General features: G+C 43.2%; 1 protein-coding gene across 3 annotated transcripts; it reads left to right on the forward strand.

The window, feature by feature from the left end:
- Positions 1–1452: 1452 nt before the first annotated feature.
- Positions 1453–23888, forward strand: GEMIN8 (gem nuclear organelle associated protein 8). Of its 3 annotated transcripts, none has more exons than XM_036305720.1 (4): positions 1453–1550; positions 10391–10435; positions 11066–11504; positions 23477–23888. In XM_036305720.1, exons 2-4 carry the CDS (start codon positions 10424–10426, stop codon positions 23731–23733), a joined length of 708 nt encoding a protein of 235 aa, XP_036161613.1. In that variant the 5' UTR covers positions 1453–1550; positions 10391–10423; the 3' UTR covers positions 23734–23888. The 3 variants fall into 3 exon arrangements, with proteins under 3 accessions (XP_036161613.1, XP_036161615.1, XP_036161614.1); XM_036305721.1 differs by lacking the exon at positions 1453–1550 and adding an exon at positions 7484–8140; XM_036305722.1 differs by lacking the exon at positions 10391–10435 and having other exon boundaries at positions 1476–1550.
- The last annotated feature ends 309 nt before the right edge of the window (positions 23889–24197 follow it).

The following is a 24197-nucleotide window of genomic DNA, read 5'->3' on the forward strand; positions in this document are numbered from 1 at the left end:
GATTCAACCCTGTCTGTTTAATTTGGCTCAAGTAGTGACAGATGGCCTGGGACCGATTGTGTCCAGTTTCAAAAGTAAAAAGATCATTTAATTTTTATCTTATAATTTATTTTACCTAAATAGTCCTTCCCTAACATGCTCTATTAAAAAAAATGAGATTTTTTTTAGCCTTGGCCCGTGTTCCTCATTGGTTAGAGTGTTGCCCTATGCACCTAAAGGTTGCTGGTTCGATTCCCAGTAATGAGCACAAGCCTAGCTTGCAGGTTCTATCCCCAGCCCCAGTCTGAGGCAACCAATAGAGTGTCTCTCTTACACGGATGTTTCTCTCTACCCGCCCCTTCTACCCTCTCTTTCACTCTCTCTAAAAATCAATGAAAAAAATAACCTCAGGTGAGGATTAACAAAAGAATTGAGGTTTTTCTATTTTCTTATACTAATTCTTCAAAACCCTCTGTACGTTACTCTTACAGCACATCTCAATTCAGCTACCACATTCCAAGCTGTGAATAGCCACAGGTGTTGAGTGGCTACAGTGGACAGTGGAGATGCAAAATAATACTTGAAAATAACTGTAGTAGGCACGCAGTACATCTTTGTTAAAGTTAATATTCTTCTGTGCTGTGATTCTTCTCTAGTCCAAGAACAGCATGGTAATAATGTCCACGCCGTTCATTTGGCCTGACTTAGCCACCTCCTTTTATTAGGCACTTGTTTCCAGTGTTCTTCTTAAAATAATTCTGCAACGAGCACCCAGTTTACATCTGTTTTCCCTTGGAATAAATTCCCAGATGTGAAAATTCTAGGACTTAAAGTATGCTCCCTTTTAGAGCTCTTGCCACATTTTGCCAAGTTACCCCAGAAAAAAATACGCCTCTTACACTTCGAGTGGTTTATCTTGGTTATTAATGATTTCTCTGCGATACTAACACGGCAAGTACTGCTGATAAAGACTGTGATGATAAAAAGTAATGTTAATAGGCACCACTTGTGTGTTTGCTCTAACGCACCAGGCGCTGTGCACTAGGTATTTTTCACACACATTATGGGAGAGGACCTGAGGCACGGGAAAGGCAATAGACGACGCGCTAGAATGACGCTCAAACTCAGATCCGGATGACTATTTCCAAAGCCAGGCGGTTTTCCCCGGGCCGCGACCACCCTCCCTTGAGAAGAGCGAAATATCAAAGGCCGAGGAGCTATGGTGGGGTCGGGGGCCGCGCAGAAACCACCTTCGTGGCCGCAGCGGTCCGGGTCCTCGCCGTAGCGCCGCGACCAGTGTCGCCCGCGACTCCTGTGCTCACCTCCCCTCCAGCCGCTCCCACGTTCAACTCGAGGGGTGGACCCTTCTCCGGCGCCCGCCCCCAGCGTCGTGGTGCCGAACGCGCCGCGGACGTGGCGTCACCGCGGTGAGGGCGGGACTTCCGGCGCTCGGTGTGGCGAATCGGAAGTTCACGTCTAGTCGCCGTGGCGATAGCTCCGCCCACTCCCCCGCCACGGAGAAGTAGGTCCCTGCGTCCCGCCGCCCAGGATCTGGAAGCTGGGAGCCCGAGGTGACTCCGGGGACGGCTGGGTGTTCTTTGGGAGGTGAAGCGAAGCCTGGCTTCCTCGGAGGCCCTGAGAGCCAAGGGCTTGGCTGTCACGTTGTCGTAGAAATTACCATCTCGCGGTAAAAGGTGGAGCCAGAGGCCCAAGAGATGCCTAACTCCTTGCTGGTTTTTTGTGACAAGGGCCTAGTGCAGTCTTCTCCGCTCGCACGTGCGTCAGAATCACTGGGCCCCCATTTCAGGGCAATTAAATTCGAATCCCTAGAAGTAGGGCCCAGGCATCGGTATTTTTATTAAAGTCCCCCATTGTGATTCTGGTGTGCCAGGGGCATTGTGATAAGCTAGATGTGGAAGGTGAATTCGGCCTGCCCATCCAGCCCAGTCTCTAAACAAGATCGCCCAGGGCAGCCTTCTTTTTGGAGGGACGTCTAGGATATTGATCCGTCTTCTAAAAAATTGGGTTTTCTTTCTTTTCCCCTCGCACTTTGACCTGTGTGGGAAGTCGGGGGTGGAAGTGGAAGTTATCTGGAGAACATTTGTATGCACCTTACCCGTGGAGATGGGGAATGCCTTTGCCCTTTTTTTCTTACTCAGTAGTTAAACCAGTAGCCAAACAATACCCATTAGCTTTGAAATCCAGAGAGTACAAACCAGTGGGTTCTGAACAATTTCTTTATCAGAAATTATTTTTAAAGTTATTTCACAGGCTAGGTTCTGTATTCAGCTGTCTTGAACCTGAAGTCAGAACAGCATTACTCGAAAGTCCAGACTAAAGATTAATAACACAAATGAGACTTCTGGGGGTATTTACTTTCAACATACAATGTATGCTTATATGGTTTATAAAATTAACAGTTCCTTTGGGATGGTAATGCAAACAGAAAATTGTGTATTTTTTTAAAATATATTTTATTGATTTTTTACAGAGAGGAAGGGAGAGAGATAGAGAGTCAGAAACATCGATGAGAGAGAAACATCGACCAGCCGCCTCCTGCACATCCCCCACTGGGGATGTGCCCGCAACCCAGGTACATGCCCTTGACGGGAATCGAACCCGGGACCTTTCAGTCCGCAGGCCGACGCTCTATCCACTGAGCCAAACCGGTTTCGGCAAAATTGTGTATTTTGAAAGATTGTTAGTAACCTTGGATAGGTATAACTGAAGGCAAGTTCACTGTAAGGTGTGCACGTCTGTGTGTGCTCATTGCTCTGCTGGGAAAGTATATAAACTAAAGCTCCAGAGAGAAATTTTCATTCTAAAACTTTTACAGAGGGTGAAAGATTGTTGTATCTTTTAGGGTCCACCATTGAAGGATATAATGTGAGATGAGAGGGGTGGGGAAAATGGAACATGTAGGCTGGAGTTTGGAGAGTTTTCAGACTAGCTACAGAGCTCCTGGAACCACTGATCTACAATAGGAAATCCAGTTGCAGGACAGAGAAAAAAGTGAACAACTGAAGAACGTATAACTATAGTTCAGGGGTCCTCAAACTTTTTAAACAGGGGGCCAGTTCGCTGTCCCTCAGACTGTTGGAGGGCCGGACTATAGTTTTAAAAAAAACTATGAACAAATTCCTATGCACACTGCACATATCTTACTTTGAAGTAAAAAAACAAAACGGGAACAAATACAATATTTGTATTTGTATGTGGCCCGCGGGCCGTAGTTTGAGGACCCCTGCTATAGTTGGTCATATACATTGAAAATATCTTTGAAAACATTAGTTAAATAACTTATGCTTTCTGAAAAAAATTTGGAGCTTTATAATAAAGTCAGAGTTATTTGAGTGATAGCTACTCAGTGATTTTAGAGAGGGTAGAGGTAGGAGGAGAATGTGTTACCAGGAAACAACAATCCCAATAGCGTCCAAGGAAAGGAAATATTAGCTATGATTTTTATGCTGGAAGAAAAATGGGAAATTTAAAAGAAGTAGACTGCCAAATCCATGCCTACAGATAATTGATTAAACACCCAAATGAGTGAGGCATAATGAATGCTGTATCCATTCAGAAAAGAGAGATTAACATGAAATTACCATGTATGTATTTATAGAAGTAAAATTTGAAATAAGGCTCCTGAAATCTACTGATGCTCTTAACCACTTTTAAACTAGCCATGGGTTTTGCTGGTAGGTGCTTAACTTGTATTACCTGACTGTTCACTTATTTCTTTATGATCACACTAGATTTTTTACTGCATGAAGGATATACTTACAGTGAAGAGATCTTACTGTCTCTTCTTGTGAGTTATTTTATTATTATGTCCTCAGTTATTCCAGTTTTCAACTATCCTATTGCCTGTTGTGTTTATGAGTCTGAGGGTGACTTCTTTTTGGGTGTCCTCATATTTCACTTCTGATTCTGACGTTAGTCACATGGGCATTTGGTGAACTTTTAAAGAAATCCATTCACAAGTCCATCACTCTTGCTGACAAATTAAACAGTGCCATTCTGTGGGTAGACTGTTATCCATGTTAAAAAGAATTAACTACATCTTTTCAGTCTATCTCCTTCCCTCAGGCTATGTTTCTTTGTGCCATTACTTACTGCAACATCCGGAAGACTGTAAACTGGGGTTTGGGGGTGAGGGAATAAGGAAATAAAAATGCTTGTGGGCTCCCTTGCCTATGGTGGCTGTTAGAGACGGAAAGGTGTGGTCTTGCTGAACATGGAAGCCTGTACACTTGTGGGAGGCCTGTGTCTGGGAGGTGGAGCTTGGGCTGTTGAGGGTAGAAGACCATTCAGACTTGATGTCCAAAACACTGAGCAGGGACCATGCAAAGCCACAGGAGGGAGCCAGATGAACTTACCAGCCTTCTTAGCTGCTGGGGGTGAGGACAGGAAACAGTGCTCTCAAAAAAACCTCATTTTATTATTTCTCTTAGGTGAGGAGGTTCCTACCAGTGTGTGTTATTGGAAGTCATCCACTCCGGTAGGGTTATTAGAACCGCATGACTCCATTTATGTAATTCAGATTTCTCACCGTATCTTATTATGAACAATCTCCAGCAGACCCTCCTCCTCCTTCCTTTTACCTTAAAACATTGTAATGAAGGCCTAATTAGATCCTGAAATTATTTCATTGGCTCAGAGAATCAAATCGGTGGGAGTTTTATAGGAATGGTACGACTTTCAGGGCTTTAACCAGCATAACTTACTTAATGACTTTTTGTGTGTTCCTACGCAAAAATCAAAGCAGGTGAGTTTTCGTTTATTTAATTGTCAGAATTCTAGTGGAAAAGGAAGATAGGAAAATCCAGTTACAGATTTATCGTTTTGAGGGAAATTTGTGCTTTTATTTTATTTATCTGACTGCTATGACACACCCTAGATCCTATATTTAAGAATATAAATGCTGTATACAATGAAAAGAAGATGTACAATGCCACATTACTTATTTGTGAAATTTTCAAAATAACTTGATGGAAGTAGTCACAGTGTGTCCATTGAAAACTACAAAGCTCTTGTCTGTTGTTATTCATGTATATTTATGCATTTAAAAATGTCTTTTCCAGGATAAGCAGATTCAATGAAGAATGAGCGCATTTTTCAAGCAAGGCTTTATAGGGAAATATATTGTTGAAGACTCAGAGGCGCTGTCTTGTCTGTGGGTCTCGGCAGTGTTCAGTGAATGACCTCAATGCTGTTTTTATTCCTTCCTTCTCTAATGATTGAGGACAGACAATGAATTCGGTCTCTGTACTTGCCAGGGCTCAGCTGGGTAGTGACTATTATGCCATTGTACTCACGGGGGAAGGGCTGCCCGGTTGGTAGTGCTGTGGCTCCCAGCCTGCCCTGACATTGCCAATCTCTTTTCTTTCAGCCGCATCATCCCATCAGCCCACAAAATGTGCTCTAATAGAGTAGGAGACACTCCTAGGGAGGTAGGGAATGAAAGATAAAATTAAAGACCACTGAAAAGGCATCTAAGTCTGCGGCAACCATAAGCTTTCTTTGCTTTGAAATGATAGTGGTGTCTGATGGTGGTGCTGTCATAATGTCTAGAATTATTTTAATGTAGGCCTTTCAGAAACCCAGGTGTTTTTATTAAGTTCTTAAGCATTGTGTGTAGAAAGAATCACCAGCTTTGAACAGGACCCTTCCCTTGGGAGCTACCTGGTGCAACTAGTGGGGAAGGATGTGTATTCCTTCTCCTGGTGATAAGACTGGGAACTCTCCCCGCTTCCCGTCCTTGTTGGGTCACTGTCTCGCTCACGGCAGCTGGTAGAGCAGTGGTTCTCAACCTTCTGGCCCTTTAAACACAGTTCCTCATGTTGTGACCTAACCATAAAATTATTTTCGTTGCTACTTCATAACTGTAATGTTGCTACTGTTATGAATCGTCATGTAAATATCTGATATGGAGGATGGTCTTAGGTGACCCCTGTGAAAGGGTCGTTCGACCCCCAAGGGGGTCGCGACCCACAGGCTGAGAACCGCTGTGGTAGCGTGTTCATCAGAAATCATGGCACTGCATGTGCATTCTTAAGTCCTGTCGATTGATACTGTTTTGCAGGAGTTTAAGGTCTTTTTTTCTTAATTAAGTCTTTAAATGTCTATGTAGATCTTTAAGAAGTGATTCAATTTGCTTACTTAGTCATGGAGAGGATTCTTTTGTCCCAAATATTAGGAACTTGTCACCAACATTGGGGTTGGTCATAATCCCAGTTCTCTTGCTTCCACTCGTCTTAGTCCAAGTTTAAGGGTGAGAATCTAAAGTTTTTCCAGTGATTTCCAAGTGGAAAGTGAGGACCAATTAGGATGCTCAGCATATTGAGGGCAGTGTCTGTACAGCTTAATGATGTATGCACGTAAAACGGGTGGGCAAATGATGGCCCGCAGCTTTTCTGTTGTACTACACGGGAGCTAAAGATGGTGTTTACATTTTTAAAGGGTTGTTTTTTTCAATTGAAAAAAGAGACTGTATGTAGCCAATAAGCCCAAAATATTTACTGTTTGACACTTTACAGAAAATAATTGCAGGCATAAAATACCAAGAGTAATACTGGAAGTAGCAAGCTGATCCTATATAACAAAGAGCTAATATGCTAATTAGACCGAACAGCAGAAGGACCGTCCAGACAACCGTCTGGATGATCTTCCTGACGAAGCTGGGGCTGTGAGGGGCTTCGAGGGCCAGCCGAGGCAGCCGGGGCTTGCAAGGGCTGAGCCCCTTACACGAATTTCATGCATCGGGCCTCTAGTAATAATAATAAAACTCTATGGAAGCTGGTATTCCTTTTTATGTGTTTTTCTATACTTTATCTGATTTAATTTTTCAGAGATTGGTTAATTTGTCATTTCAGGAACTATTTTTAAGCAACTATCTGTAGGATTTTAGAAATCTTAAAAATAAGAAAATGTAAGAGGATATGATACATAGGTTTTGGAATTGGGGGGGGGGATAATAAAGCCAAGGATGAAATTGGCATATTTGACATATAGCCCCAGGCCTCTGAACTTGCTAGAGGATGGCTGCAGATGTGATTGTGAAGTCCTAGTGTCTGTCCATACCAATGCAGAAAGCACAGACTAAAATTGAGGACAAAGTTGCCTGTATTCCATCATTATTATAAATTCCTCTTTCCTTAATGGCCTCGGTCTTAAAAGAGTCCAGCCGTGGGCAAACTACGGCCCGCCGTTTGAAATGAATAAAACTAAAAAAAAAAAGACCGTACCCTTTTATGTAATGATGTTTACTTGGAATTTATATTAGTTCACACAAACACTCCATCCATGCTTTTGTTCCGGCCCTCCGGTCCAGTTTAAGAACCCATTGTGGCCCTCGAGTCAAAAAGTTTGCCCACCCCTGGTACTAGTCCTTTAGCTGATTAGTTGGTGTGCTTTGTAAATAGGCAGCACACTGGGCTGAATCAGAGCCGCTTCTGCTTCAAATGCTGAAATTGGCTTTCTTCGCTCATCTCAGCTCATTATCCTGGTGTCTTTCTTGCAAACTTGCATGATCTCTAAAGCAGTGTACCATGGCAGCCCTTCTCTCAAGTTATTTATTGAATTAAAGGCATAAATAAGTAATCTCTCCTCAAATTAGTGCTTCCCCCTTCTTTTTAATCACAGCCATTGACATTTAGCAGCCTGGTGAACATGATGGATGACACTTGAACTTCTTAAACAGTTGCCTACTTTATCACATCTGCCTACACTTCCCACTCTGCAAAGTGGAGCCTCTCAGACACCATCTCATGCATTTGCAGAATATTGGTGCTGCTTCTTTAAAGCCAGGCTGGATTGTCCCAATTCTAAATAAAAGCGGGCCTTTCTGAGGTCTATAGTTGTGTTCAGTGACAATCATGTTGATTACATATTCGAGGCTGTCAGTTTGGGATAAGTACTATTCACATTAATCTGGTTCTAAGTATGTTTTTTAAGGCTAGAAGGCTGGATTCAAAACTCTTCATCTTCAGAAGACATGCAGATATTTCCTCGACTTTTCTAATTTAATTCCTAGGCTACTTGTGAATCTCTAAAACAAATTTGATTAAGACACACATGGAGTTCACTTTAATGTCATTAGGTGCTGCAGGCTCTCAGAAATCGATTCGGGAATCGGTGATAGACAGATGAAAACTGGCTGCAGGTAATTAGCACTGAAAGGCTGCACCTTACAGTTTAGCACTCAAGTGTGTGCTGATTTCTGCCATAATTTCATTTTGGGTTCGTTTCACTTCTCTGGGTGGTTAGCCCCTGAATTATATTGACTATTTTAGATTTCTTCAGTGGCCTGTAAAGCACAAAGCAGTTAACCAGGTTTTCAGATAATGGCTCATGTTTTAAACCTTTAAATTATACTTTAACTGGTTAACTGCCACGATACTTTGAATTTAATTTTAAAAGGTCCGCCGCTTACGTCTATAGACACTTATGGCGTACAAATGGTTAAGAATAATGTGGACTGAATGTGCACTTACATTTTCACTGCATCTGTTAACCTTTTTCCAGTTTACGTTCACTGCATATGTGTATTTCTGAATTTAGAACAGTGAACAGGAAGTGTGGGTTATATTTAAGATAAATTTACAGAAGTTCATGTCAGCCCTCTTGGAAATACCCTATTTGAAAGCTTATTATATTTAAAAAGAAAGCAAATGATTCTCTTTTAGGTTAAATCTTAAAAGAAGTGGTCATTTTAACGTCTCAACATTACCCATAGTGAAACATCTGATCAAGATTACAAAATAAGTCAAGTTTCTTTCTTAAGGCGTGGAGATTTTTAAATTCTATTCTGTGATTGAGTGAAGTTAGGAAAAATAGGACTCTTTCAGTATCTGATTTCTGAAGTTTCAAATCCTAAGCAACTGCTCAGCAACACATTGTGTTAGTGGCTTCGTCTAACACAGCGGTTCTGAACCTGTGGGTCGCGATCCCTTTGGGGGTCGAACGACCCTTTCACAGGGGTCGCCTAATACCATCAGTAAACACATATATAATTACATATTGTTTTTGTGATTCATCACTGTGCTTTAATGATGTTCAATTTGTAACAATGAAAATACATCCTGCATATCAGATATTTACATGACAATTCATAACAGTAGCAACATTACAGTGATGAAGTAGCAACGAAAATAATTTTATGGTTCGGGGTCACCACAACATGAGGAACTGTATTAAAGGGTCGCGGCATTAGGAAGGTTGAGAACCACTGGTCTAACAGATGCTTAAATTCTCATGCATTTTAGGGTATTATTTTTTGTTTAACTTCTTAGAGTACATTCTGATATAGATTGTCATTTTAGTAGCTCTGAGCTCCTGAACAGAAGGAAAAATATTAAGTCGGTTTTAAATGGGTTGTAAAAGGTGCAGATTGGACTTTACCTTTAGGTATTTCCTGTCATATCAGTAAGTCACACGCACTTAGGTAGCGGGGAAAGGCGCAGATATGGGCATAGCAAGGCTGTTGGGCACAGGCATCCTGCATGGTGGCTCCATGAAGTGCCTCCATGGAAGTTTCTCCTCCTGCAAAGGGGCAGCGTGGTTAGACAGGGAGAGCGTGGTGTCACCCGCTGGCTGAGAGGTGCTTATCACAACCCAAACCAAAATAAGGTCCATTGAGTGGCCTTAAAGTGCAGGGCACCAGCCAGTCTGGAAGATGTCTTATTTAGAGGGGCATCCCCAAGGCCCAACAAAGGTTTCTGGTGAGTTGGCATGATGAACACTATTCTATTCAAGCCTCAGGGACATGCAGTTTAATTTAAATAGACATTGGCATGAGTTAAGGATTGGTACATAAAATAATAGTTGTCAATTTTAGTTCATACTCTCTATATTATTTTTATATATATACTAACTACTAACTATTTATATAGTTATTTTCAATAGGGAAACAAGTTCTGTTGTTAAATCTCTATATGTCGTTGCACTTTAAGGTAGTGACCTTTATGCTGCTGGGGGCATCTTGAATGTCTTTCAGTAGTGCTGATGTAGAGTACAGCTTAGGGAATACTGTCAATAATACTGTGGGCACTGGAAATCTCAGGGGGAACACTTTGTAAAGTATATAATTGTCTAACCACTATGCATACACCTGAAACCAATACCAAAAAATATTGAAAAGTAAACTGTAATTGAAAAACAAAAATTAGGGAAACCAGTACTTGAAAAGTGGAGTGTCCTTTGAGCCACTTGATCATACCTAAGCGGATCCCTCCTTTTCAGACCACAAGGTCATGCCCAGGTGCCAGGGTCCCGTAGTAGTAAGTTGCATGAAGACTAGGCATGGTACTGGCAAGAGGCACCCTATGAGAAGCTGCTTGGCAAACTACAAAATAGCCATGAATGCCACATACCTATACTGACCAGATGTTGCACTGTGGTTGGTCTTTCCTAGTTCCCGTGCCCATTTGGACTTTCACAATCAGAGATGGCAGCAAAGGTAAGATTTTTGTTGTAACTTATAAGAGAAAAAGGTAAATTTTAGTCTTTAAAGTCTTGGTGTTCTCATTCCATGATGGAGAAGACCAAAGAAATACATCAGAAACGAAAAGTAAAAGCACCACTGGGTGCGTTGCTCAACATCTTTTGTACGTGGGACTGAGGAATAGGCTGGGCCAGCAGGCATTTAGGGGGCAGAGAGGGAGGGACCAGAAAACATGCCATTCATTAGTCCATGTGGTTCTTGGCAGGCCGTTTCAAACTGGGAACTAGTTGCCTAATTACAGTGGATAGAAAGGGCCAAGGTGATAGATGTCCAGTCCTTATCTCTCCCTGCATCCTACCTAAAAATGATCATTACTAGCTTCTGTCCCACTTTTTTATGGCCATAACGTTAAGCTAATTATCCTGTGCGTACCTCACGTACACATACTTCAGAGCGGGTGTGCATAACTCAGTTTCCATTGTGGGCATGGACCTGTCATGTCCTCTTTGGCCCGCAGCATCCTACAGTAGAGTAGGTTGTTAGTAGATACTCAGTAAATATGTGTTGATAAGTTGATGAAACATTTAGGGATTTATCTTGAGGATGAATTGCAGTGTCGAGCCTACACCTCCCTTTATTTTGTAGATGACATCATCGGAAACTACCACGCCTTGGTCTTGTCATCCAGTATATGCAAGATACTGGCAACATTATTATCAAGCAATGGCTTGGATGCGAAGCCACCAGAATGCCTATCGGAGGGCCATGGAGTCTTATTTCTGTTCCCCCTGGTACTTCACTCCAGGAGGTCTTCCCCAGAGCTTTTATGCTAAGAAAGGTAGATCTTTTCAGCCCTTCTATGACCATCACCTGTCCTCCAAGGACTCCCACTGTGATTATTCACATTCTCCAAGGTCTGGGCAGCGTCCTCCTGACACCACAAGCGAAGACCAATCTTGGACCACAGAAGAGGAGGCGGAGACCGACTCAGATGATGAGGTGGAGTGCGACCTGAGCAACATGGAGATCACAGAGGAGCTCCGCCAGTACTTTGCAGAGACCGAGAGGCACAGGGAGGAGCGGCGTAAGTGCAGAGCTGCCTTCACAAGCTTGCTTTCCTTGCCCTGCATTCTGCAGCTTTCTCTCCCCCAATCCGTAAATTTACTTTCTCCTCAACTGGGCACAGATACTATTCCAAATCCAGTCACAGGCCTGGAAAAGCCATGGTGACATGGCACCTCAATTATATTAGTTTCCAGAGCTATTTTTATATAGGACTTTCTTTTTAGTTCTAGAACAAATCTTCACCCAATAGGATCTCTAACATTTATGGAATATTAGAGACTCCACCAGATGGAGAGTGTGCATGTGTGCGCATACATGTGTGCACACATGTGTTCCCTAATCTACACAATAGTCCCTCGAGGTATTAAACCCATTTTACAAATGAGGAAAGTGAGCCTTTAGAAGGTTATTTGACTTATTCCATGGTACACAACTAATAATTTGCTGTCAGGAATCAAACCAAGGTCTGCCTGACTCCAATTCCTGTGCTCCTTCCTCATGCACAAACTTAGGGATTGGGTTTTGTACCGAAGACAACTAGGTTCCTAAAATACTGTTGCCAACTCATTGGTACATAGCTCTGGGCCTTCCCTGGTACTGCAGACCTGCCATTTCTTAAACATTAAGCTCCCTGCCCTCAAAGTAGAGATCAGTCTGAACCTAAACAGAATAACAAAATGCCTAGTACTTACTTACATTTTCCGATTTGATCCTGCATTGAGACTGTCTTCCCAGGGGTTAGAGAGTTGTGATAATGGTCTTATATCTTCAGTCAGAAAGCAGGAATTTTCTTTTTTTAATTTTTGACTACAAAGAACTAGAACTGCTTTTGGTGCTGTTCTTACTATTGAAGTTATCAGATCATTTACATTTTAAGTGTCTCTAATAAATATACAAATATCTATTTTTTTCTCTCTATTATAACCAGTAGCCAGTCTCAATATTGTTTGTATTGAGTTCTAATTATATGACAGTTTACCTACCATTTTTAGTAAACAGAAACATGGAAGCCTGGGAAGAGTTTTATTTCCATTTTGAATGATCATATTTTCATAATGATGGCCTAGCATTTATTGATCCCGCTGGGTGTCAGGAACTGAGCAGTGGGCTTGGTATAAAGCATCACGCCCTTTAGTGTCTTGGCCCATCATTCTTCCTTCACTAAACTACTCATTCAGTTTCAGTGTTTTTTTTTTTAATTTTCCTTCTTTCAATTAAACTGTTGACTTCTTTGGTGTTCATTAGAAAGTATATCCAAACAAGTATTTTTACAACAGCACTTACATTACACATAGAATACATTTCTTTCCTTGAGCTCCAGGAAGGAAGTCTACCTTTTTTCAAAATACATACAAAATAACCATTTGACATGTTGAGGGAGAGTAGGCATTGGCCCGTGTCCACATTTGGTTGGAATGCTGTTTGTTACTTTTGAAAAAGAAAATAATGATGATGATGGGGCTTATTTCTGTTGTCCTTACCAGAAGATGTTTTTCCCCTGAGAGATTGATAATTCTACGATCAAAGTTGTAATTAAGAATGGGAGAAAACCCAGTCATCAGAGAGGCCATTTTGACTTATCTGTTAATCTATATAATAAAGAGCCAGGGTCCTAACCACCAAAGGCTTGACCAGACCGGAAGTCAGCTGGGTTGCCATGGCAACCCAGCACTGACTGCCTAGGGGTCTGCAGATCAGGCCCTGAGAGAGGCCTACAGAGAGAGAAGCAGGGTCTGATCCGTAGCCTCTGTGGAAGTCATTGATCAGAACTTGCCTCTCTTTCTCTTGGCCTCACCAACAGCCACGCCTCCATTTCTCTCCAGGCCTCCACAGGGGCTGCTGATCAGCCCTGCCTTTCTGATCGGGCCCCATTGATAGGCCCAGAGATGCTGACTGGCATAGAAACTGACTGATCAGAACCAAATCTGGGTGAATATAAGGAGCCAATGGCTGCCTAGGAGGCAGAGCTTTTGACATTGACTAGCATAGAAACTGACCAGTCAGAACCAAATCTGGGTCAACTGTGAGGAGCCAATGGCTGCCTAGGAGGTGGGGCTTTTGATGCTGACTGGCATAGAAACTGACCAATCAGAACTAAATTGGCTGACAGAGGAGGGCAATTGGGGGCGAGATCAGGCTGGCAGGGAAGGGCAGTTAGGGGTGATCAGGCAGGCAGGCACAGTTTGGGGTGATCAGGCAGGCAGGCAGAGACAGTTAGGGGCGATCAGGCAGGCAGGCAGGCAGAGGTTAGGGGTGATCAGGCAGGCAGGCAGGTGAGTAGTTAGGAGCCAGCAGTCCTAGATTGTGAGGGATTGGACCTAAACCGGCGGTCGGACATCCCCCAAGGGGTCCCCAATTGGAGTGGGTACAGGCTGGGCTGAGGGAACCCCCCCTCCATGAACAAATTTCATGCACCAGCCTCTAGTATAAAATAAACCTGATACAGTTACTCAATAAAAAATAGATATGAATGGAATGAACAGAAAATAATGAAATGTGTTCTTCCAGGGTGAGCATTTCAGTTACAGATATGGTTAAGAACTATCCCTGTTCCTTCCTCTTGCCTTTGTCAGTTAGAATCCTAGGTAGGTTAAAAAATCATGAAAATTATTTGCTACATTGTGCCTGGCACTTAGTATTATTTTAAATGAATGAGTAAAGTATTTTGTTATTATGAGCCTTAAATCATGAGGTTTTGAAATCTTACCCCACAAAGTGCTAAACTTGCTATGGTTCTGTGAGACATTTTACAAAGTGAGTTAGGCTTGGAATGCTGTATGAACTTGATGAACTTCATATTTTGGTTGATGGTATTCCTAAGTCATCTTTGTTTACTTCAAGGCTCCAAATTGCACTGCTATCATTGCTGTTATGGCTTGAGTTGTGTCCCTTAAAAAAGATATATTGGAATCTCAACCCCCACCTCCCTTAACCCTGGACCTCAGGATGGAACCTTATTTGGAGATAGGGCCTTTATAGAAGTAATCAAGTTCAAATGAGGTCATTAGATGGGCCCTGACCCAATGTGACTGATGTATTTATAAAAAGGGGACCCTTGGACACAGACACACCCAGGGAGAACGCCATGTGGAGACTGGAGTTGTGCTGCCACCAGGCAAGGAACTACCAGGAACTAGGAGAGAGGCTGGAACAGATCCTTCGAGAGCACCTTCCCTGCCGAGGGAGCACAGCCCTCCCCGCCCTTGAGCTGGGCCTTCTGACCTCCAGAACTGAGACAGAACATTCCCATTGTGCTAAGCCACCCAGGTTTTGTGCTTTGTGACGGCAGCCCTGGGAAACTGTACAGTCACCCTGCAAGAATTGTCTTTGTTCCCAAATGCAGTCAGGAGTGGGATATAAAGGGAACTGGAGAAAGGTCTTACCATCTCTATGAAGAAAATGTGATGTATATTTGTTTTCCCATGATCTAGAGCGCAAACCAACAAAAAGGGGAGCTTTGGCCGGCTGGAGTGGCTCAGTGATTGAATGTCGACCTATGAATCAGGAGGTCTGGGTTCGACTCCCAGTCAGGGCACATGCCCAGGTTGCGGGCTCAATCCCCGGTGTGGGGTATGCAGGAGGCAGCCGATCAATGATTCTCTCTCATCATTGATGTTTCTCTCTCTCCCTTCCTCTCTGAAATCAATAAAAATATATTTTAAAAAGGGAGTTCTTGAAAACCCTTATGACCTTCATCCTTAACCTTACTTCCCAGTATTTACATTATTATTAGTAACACTAGAGGCCCGATGTATGAAATTTGTGCAAGAATAGGCCTTCGCAGCCGCGGCAGCTGCCTTGATCCCTTCCTCGCAGCCACGGCAGCTGCCTCAATTTCACAGCCGCCTTGATTTCACGGCTGCAGCCCCGGCTTTGTCCGGAAGGTCGTTCTGCTGTTCGGCTGGTCAGTCAATTTGCATATTACGCTTTTATTATTTTAAATTATACAGAGGCAGCTTCGGCAGAACCACTCAAGTCACGGGGTTCCACCACATAGTAGCTAGAGGTTCTTAACCTCTTGGGGGCCATCTGCCCTAACCTTTCTGTGCCTCAGTCTCCTCGCCTGTGAAATGGGGACCCTAATTAATGGGGTGGTAATTATGAAGATGAAATGAGATAAGAGAAAAGTTAGAGAACAGTGCTTGGGACAAACCCAGTGCCCAAGAAATGTTACTTGTCATGGTTAGTTGCTAATAACTCATCCTTGATTGTGGATTATTAACTATAAACTGGTTTTATTCTGGTAACTGTCCTACTTAGTGCTTGATTCAGATTCTGTACATTTTTTATAAAGAAGCTCTATGACTTCCAAAAAAGTCATATATTTCTGCTCTAGGCAGCACTTAGCCAAACTCTTAAATTGATCGAAATATTCAATAATTAAATATTCAAAACATAAAAGAAATAAATTTTGGTCATTCACACAATTTAGTCATTAACACAATTTAGTCCATGTAGTCCTTAACACAACTTTGAGTTCTGTTTCCAGGACATTCTTGCTTGACATAACTTACCAAAGTGAAATACTTGGGCCAGAAAAACGAACCCACCCCCCCCTTACTAATAACAGCACTGAACACATTGGGCTGCCACTTCTTTGTGCTTTTTAAAACGTGTACTTGTAGCAAAATTCAGAACTACTTGCCCAAGAGTCTCTGCTCTGCTTTTGTGTCCTGCAGTCTGCCCTGAAAGCATTATGCAGCCCCTGGGAGGCGTGAGAATTGTCTGGCGAGGGTGAGAATCTTACTGCTAAAGACTGGGTCTCTATTAGAAGTAGCTGCCAGGGCTTGGCCCTGCGCCTCCAATAACAAAATAATGGGCAGTGGTTCACCGGCATTATTTTTTTTCACCAGCACTTTTGGTGAAATATGCATATAGGATGAATACGCATTCCTTGGAGCAGTAATGAATGATGGAATTCAGATGGAAGTGATTTGAATGCCCAGGGTGCTTTCCAGTCCATTGCCTTTACTAGAAACGGTGGAGGTTTAGTTCTGTACACAGTCGGGAAATGCTTCATAAAGCGGTAAGGGACCTGAGTAGTATGACTACTTAACCCTTTGCGGTCGTATTAAATTTGGACATGGGTGTCATACTGGTCGGAATTAATTTCCATTGAAAGAGCAGTGATACATAACATGCGAGATTATGAAGGATAAACAAGATTTATTAATTCTTTTTTGGAACTACATCACTACTAGTAGAATCACTACAAACGTTATCACTTTCTACGTCAGAGTCAGTATTCAAGGTGCCAAAATAAAACTCATCGTTACTTTCAGATTCGCAGTACACTTCTTTCGGTAACTTTCTTTTTGCCATTTTGGAGTATTATTTTGAAATATCTTAGCAAGCGAGAATGCCTAATTACAGTTAAACGTAATTTGTAAAGCTTTATTTGAAATTCTGCGAAGTATCTCCGAAGCTTGTCGATTTCTTCACTCTCAAAAGGCGACGGACTCGCCACGGTGTTTTGCATGGCGAGTGCGGAATGACCACGTTTGTTTATATTGAGTTTCGATATCTCCGATTTGTCGGGGCAATGTTTTGGTTCGTGACAAGGTCACTTAGACACTTAAGAGCTTTCAGAGAAATTATGAACTGATACATGAATGAATAGAGTTAAGATTCGTACGGTTCCTTGTTGTGGTGGCTGAGAGCAGACATACGACGGGAACGGTAAAAAAGCTTTGGTGGCTGAGAGTAGACAAACGACCGCAAAGGGTTAAAGTTGTTTCGTTTTGCTCTTTGAACCACTAGAAGCTACTTCATCATTAAGGGCAAATTCAACTCTGAATATGAATCATATAGAGAACACAGAATTTTATAAACTCTTACCAGCCAGGGAAAACATAGCTAAACTTGATTTAGCTTTTCATCTGCTGAATCTTGTTTAATATTTTCTTAGGATAAAATCCTTCAGACGAGATAGCATGTTCTTGCCTGTGGTTACTACTCTTCCAGCTAGTCTCTAATTTAACATGTTTCGATGATAAGAGAAAAAAAAAGGGACAAAAAGGAAGGATAAAGAACTTTTGTGCAGTGGGAACAGGCATGCTTTTGATTATGTTATGTCCTCATTTCCAACTGAGATGTTTCCATTATCTAAAACTTCAGTGGTAACATTACTTACAGGAAACTAGACAGTTGTGAAGTTTGAAAGGTCAGCTGTGTTTTCACCTACTTCTTAGGGAAAATCTTTATTGTTAGGTTAAGAAAAGTATCATTTTTTTAGGCATAAATAACCATCGATTGCGACTGCAAGGTTATAGTCCTGACTCTTAGAGGGAAAATGCGTGCCAGTTATCGTTCCCCATAGAGAAGAAAGCCCTCGGAAACAAACACTGCCCCTGTTGTCTCCGGCTTCAGCCAGTCAGATGGTTATCACGTGTTTTGGGGCTAGTTGGTGGGTCAAAGCAGGGACATGTTCGCAAAGAGCGAACCCAGATGGGAAGAGGAGATAAATCAAATTAAAAACGACACCTACAAGAGCCATCTATGGTGTGGTCCATGGTTACTTTTGCAAATGAGGGTAGAGCCAGTGAACTTGGTGGTCAGAGGAGGAGCTCCACAGGCTAATTGTGGAGAACTGGAATGTGCTTCAGGCTTTGAGGGATGGGGTCAATTGGGAATGAGAGAAAGGAAAAGAAGGTAAGGCCACCGCCAGTTAACACTCAATGGTGTTATTCTTATCAAAGGGCCCAGATGTGTTCTTCATACATTTGATGGGAGACATCTGCTCCATTGTGTTGTGTCCACCTGAGTAAGGAGGTTTAGACTCTGTCAGTTGGCTGGAACCCTACCTGGTTGGTCCTGCTTCAGTCCACCCTGTATGGAAAACCTGAAGGATACAGCGAAGGTTACAGCCCAGTATTTAGTGAGCCATTTTGGTTTAATCAGTGATACTCAAGTGTGGAATAATACTGATTGAGCATAATCCCGCCACATGTGTGTTTCATCTAGTCCAGCTGTTCAGACATGCATAAAGCCAATCGGTGAGAAAAAAAACATGCAAAAGGCTGTCGAAAAGTGGAAGGGAGGGATGGAAATGCACTTTTATTCTAAAAGCAGAAATGGTGGTTGTCCACTGGCTTGTATTTGTCATGGAGTGAGGGATGTAGGGTGAGGATGGCAGACCCATCAGAAATGGCTCCAGATCTGCACCTGTGTCCTGGGTGTGTTGCTGACAAGTCAGAAATGAGGCATTCATGATATAAAACAAGTCTGTGCTTTCACTCGGTTGTGCTAGAAGATCATTAATTCTAGCAACGTAGCAGAGAATATAATCAGAAAGACATGCTAATGCTGAAAAAATGAGGGAAAATAACATTCTTGAGCACTCATTTGTCTTAGTGCTTTGTCCTCCAAAATATTCTGCCTATGGGCTAATTATTTGTGGAATAATGAATGCTTATTTCCCTGTTCCATGGGCTTCTCTAGGGTCCAAGTCATTTCCCATTATTTTTTTTTCCTTTATGGACATAAGTCTCTATTGGCAATATCATGTAAATCTTTGGACTCAAGCAAAAAAAAATATCAAGGTTCTATATCCTAAATCCAGATGAATCCAGTACAGTTTCTCCTTAATAGTATAATACTGACTGTTTTTCTTGTTTTAACCCTATGTATGTATTACCCCTGCATCAGTTTCCCAGGACTGCTAACAGATTACCACCAACTGGATGGCTTAGAACAACAGAAATTTATTCCCACAGTTCTAAAGCCCAGAAGTGCAAGATCAGGGTGTTGGCAGGACCACATTCCCTCTAAAGTCTTCTGGGCTTTGTTTCTTCCAGCTTCTTCTGGCTCCTGGCGTTTGGTGGCTTGTGGCAGCATAGTTCCAACCTGTGCCTCCACGTGTACATGGTTTTATCCCTGTGTCTCTATGTGTCCTTCTCTATTTCACCCTCATTGGATAGGGTCCACCCTAATCCAGTATGATCTCATCTCCACCCTTCCCTTAAACACATCTGCAAAGATGCTATTCTATATATATAAAAGCCTAATATGCAAATTGTCCCCTCAGGAGTTCGACTAGGAGTTCAATTGCTCGCTATGATGTGCACTGACCATCAGGGGGTGGCACGGAGCAAAGGAAGGCCCCAGCTGGCAGCCGGAAGGCCCCGATTGGCCCTGATCACCAGCCAGGCCTAGGGACCCTACCCATGCACGAATTTCATGCACTGGGCCTCTAGTTTCCAAATAAGATCATATTCACATGAACCTCCTTGGAGGTTCCAAGGAGATGTGAATTTTGAGAGGACGTTAGTCAACCCACTACAACCCTGTTTTAAAACTGGAATATAAAAAGAGTATGATTTGTATCAAAACAAATTCCCATGTCCAAATATCCTACAAGAAAAAACCTCTTGTAACATCAAGTCCCACAGCTGTTTTCAGTAAAAATGACCCACCTCTCCGCAACAAGGCACCTGTTCAGTTATGTCTGAGGTGTGACGTTCCCTTCTCTGCTTCAGTCATCTGATTCTCCATCTGGTTGGATGAGCCCTCACCTTGTTTTGACAGGAAGAAAAACTGCCAGTGACTGAGAATCCTTCTCAGTGGGAGGAAGGAAGCAACAAATAGAAAACGGAATAAGAATAAGGCTTGCTTGGTCCCCTAGGTCAGTATACAGGAAAGCACTTTCAGCCAGTCTGAGGGTATTTGGTTTAAGCTGGCTGGTTTTCAAATCCGAAGTCCAGCCTTGGAACATATTTTTTCATTGTGTGAGTAAGTGGAGGTGAAGTGACTCAAATGTAAGGAAACAAGATCAGACCCCAACCCTGGCTCTGCCCCCATCCTCTCCCCGTGGAGGCTCTGAGGAACCTATTGTAGGGGAGCTCCACCCCAGCACCTTTTGTGATTTCAGCATCTGTTTCTCTCTCTTTCTCTGGGTTGTCATCATTTTTCTTCAACAGCATTTGGAAGAAACAGTTGTTTACAAAAAAATAATGTATGGCCTTTGTCCACACTTTCTCTACGATCATTTCCTGAGCACTGACTTTGTGTCAGGCATTGTGTCCTCCTGGGACTGGGGGTAGGGGTGAAAAAAGGCAACAGGGACCCTCCCCCTTCCTGCCCCTTAAATCCATGCAGGAAACCCGGAAACTTCCAGACTTCTTGTGGGCAGGGAGGGGACGGAGTTGAGCCTTAAGTTCTCATGAGGAAGGCTGGGTGGGAAGGAGATACAAGTAGAGGACAGAGCAGAGGACTGTCTTTTATTCTTGCAATGTATGAACTAACTTTGTTAAGAACTAAAACCCCATGGTGGCAACCCATGAGCCGAGTTCAAACTTGGAAAGTTGCACAGGCTTCATAGACTGCCAGCTAAGGTTGCTTTGTGTTAACAGTATTTCATCAACAGTTAAGAAAATGTCTCTCGAGTCCTAGCCACTTTGGCGTGTCAGCCTGCAGACTGAAGGGTCCCGGGTTCAATTCCAGTCAAGAGCACATGCCCAGGTTGCAGGCTCGATCCCCAGTAGGGGACGTGCAGGAGGCAGCCGATCCATGATTCTCTCTCATCATGGATGTTTCTATCTCTCTCTCCCTCTTCCTTCTTCTCTGAAATCAATAAAAATATATTTATTTTTTTAAAAGAAAATGTTTCAACATAGAATTATGACACCAGTTTAATATTGGTAAGAGTTTTTGTCAGAAGAGTAGCAGAAAGAAGCATAATTATAACCATGCTAAATTATAAGGAAAAGAAAACTATAGATGCAAAAGTAAAAAGATTAAATTCACATATTCTAACAGCAGAGAGCAACACTTACTAAGACAGCGAAGATTCCAGTGTTTACTCAAACTTCTAAACTCAGAGACTCGGATTTAGACAGGAAGTGGAACATCTGTTGTGTCACTTAATCTGTCGAGAAGGCTGATGATAGTCTTGGGACAAACTTGAGAGTGAAAGGACTGTGGCCTGGGAATCTCTGCCCTCTAGATGCAGAGGCTCGGAGGCCCCAGCAGACACACACATGGGATTGTGTCCTGCAGGCCAACAACAAAAGGAGACCCCAAGAATGGGTAATGGGGCCAAGGCGCTCCTAGGTGGGCCTCTCTTCCCTGGCTAATGGGGAAATACCAGGCCTTCCGAGGAGTAGTCCTTGAGGGGCGGGGTAGGGAATAGAATTTAAACACCCATGAGGACTAACAACTTACATCCTAATGTTTCAAACTTGTCAGAAAGATTGAGAATGAAAAACAAATGCTTGTTGACCTCCCATTCATTTCCATATTAGGTCAATATTTTGGTTTAGGTCTGCGTTTCCCAGTAAGTCAATTCTATCTTTTCCCTAGATAAGGTAACAGGGATATGGTCTTCATTTTGCCAGTCATTTGGCATATCAGGGCATTGCTTCCTTGTGTGAAAATGAACTGCAGATGTGCTGAGACAGAAATGGCCACATTTTTAATGTTTCCAAGTTTATAAAACTCCTTCCCGCCTAGTCCAAGGTGTCATTTATGAAGAACAGGATTTATGAGAGGGATTGTGCATAGCCACATAAATATCTTTCTGTGCACACTTGGTTCCTTCACTTTTGTGGTTTCTTCCATACTAACCTTTCTTTCTGCTGCTTTTAACCAGGAAAGAATGATTTATAGTGTTGTTTTATCCCCTACAACCATCTTCACTCCTTACTTGGTAGCATTTCTCTTGGTAGCAACAGTAGCTACAGATGGATGCATTCGGCTATCAATTTCTGTTCTTGACAGTCGCTTACAAAAATCTATGTAATAGGCTAGAGTTTACCTTCCACAGCATTGTTTTGCTGATATTTTATGTTCTTATTTACATAAGAATAAAAGTTATATTAGTGCTTTTTATAATAGAAAATAGAGAAGGGGAGAATAAATTGAATAAATAGTTCTTGCTTTATAAGAATCCATTTATTCATTCATCCATTTATTTATTTACTTTAAATCTTCACCCAAGGATGTGTTTATTGATTTTAGAGGAACTGGGAGAGAGAGACAGAGAGGCAGACAGACATCAGTGTGAGGGAGAAACATCAATCGGTTGCCTCCCATACACGCCCGGACCGGGGATCGAACCCACAACCTGGGTATGTACCCCAACTGGGGATTGAACCTGCAACCATTTTGGTGTACGGGATGATGCTCCAACCAGCTGAGTCACCCAGCCGGGGCAAGAATCCATTTAAATTAATAGGATTGAAAGCATATAACGATGGCACTTGAAATGGAGCCTAAGCCAACCTGAGAAGTGAAAAGTCAGATCCCATAGCGAGGACATAGACACCCAGCCCGGTGTTGCTCAGTGGCTAGAGCATCAGCCTGCGCACTGAAGTTATCTCTTTACCTCCTTACCTCTTTAGCTTGGTTAATGTAGCAGGAAGATTAGACCACAGAGGTTTCCCACCCATTCGCTGAATTGCCCTTGTTTGGCCCTCGTACCTTCGGCAAGTGTTCAATCACTTGACCTCCTGTTGCCTGGTACAGTGTGTGTTTTAGATGCCTGAAAGGATCAGGTCATGGTGGCCATTGCTCTTTCTGGATTACCTAAATTCAGTTTTTCTGCCACCACCTCTTCTGTGCTGGGGAGTACTTCTTGCAACACTGGTCTTTCCCTGCGGGCCTGGGTGGGTGTTTAAAACCCAGTGAGCCCCACCTGCCCTTCCTGGTTGGGCAAGATGTGAGCTGGCTGCTGGGTGAGGAGAGGAGGCCAGTTGCTGTCAATTTCTCCTTTATTTTCAGGGCTGCTGCCAGATGTTGGGTAGTTTGGGGTAGCACCTTTCCTTGTGGCTTGTTGCTATTTCTCCCAGCGTATAGCCCCCTGATAAGTGAGCAAGGAGCTTCCAAACTTCGTAGTGCCTTAGAATCCAGAGAACATCTCAGCCAGCACAGCTGGGCGTGGCTTCACAGTGTGAAAGGGAAAGCTAAGGGACTTGGGGGATGCGCGCCCCCCCTCCCCCTGCACGTCTGGCAACCGTGAATTCACCCCAGTTGACTGTGTTGGCTTGTTCTCAGGGCGGCAGCAGCAGCTGGACGCAAAGCGCCTGGAAGACTATGTGAATGCCGACCACGACCTGTATTACAAGACGAGCCGCTCCATGGAGCCCCCCTCCGAGAGCCCCAGCGAGCGGCGCCAGGCCGAGATGAAGCGCTTGTACGGGGACAGCGCCGCCAAGATCCAGGCCATGGAGGCTGCCGTGCAGCTGAGCTTTAACAAGCACTTTGACCGAAAGCGGCCCAAGTACTGGCCGGTCATTCCGCTGAAGTTCTGAGTCCTGGGCCCCCAGCCATCACCCCCTTCCTCTGGGATTTGCTCCTTCATCTGCTTCTGTGCGTTTTCTCAAGGAAAGGGGACGTTGTCCTGAGAAATCAGCATGTTCACCAAAGTGCCAGTGGGCCTGTCATGTGTGGGGTGGGAGGGAAGAGAGGAGGGGGTGAGGGTGGGGGAGGGGCTGCAAGGGCCGAGCCCCTTGCATGAATTTCGCGTCATGTATCAGCCTTTTTTAAGCAGCAGGGCATGTACTTGTTGCCTGCTTGCGGGGTTTCTCTTTTGACATAAAATGATCATTTCATATGCGTTACACTGTTCAGTTCATTGAAGTCCTCACTTAGGGATACTGCCTAGGTCAGTGGTCGGCAAACTCATGAGTCAGCAGAGCCAAATATCAACAGTACAATGATTGAAATTTCTTTGGAGAGCCAACTTTTTTAAACTTAAACTATATAGGTAGGTACA

The sequence above is a fragment of the Myotis myotis genome, unplaced genomic scaffold, assembly GCF_014108235.1.
Source record: "Myotis myotis isolate mMyoMyo1 unplaced genomic scaffold, mMyoMyo1.p scaffold_m19_p_4, whole genome shotgun sequence".
Lineage (NCBI taxonomy): Eukaryota > Metazoa > Chordata > Mammalia > Chiroptera > Vespertilionidae > Myotis > Myotis myotis.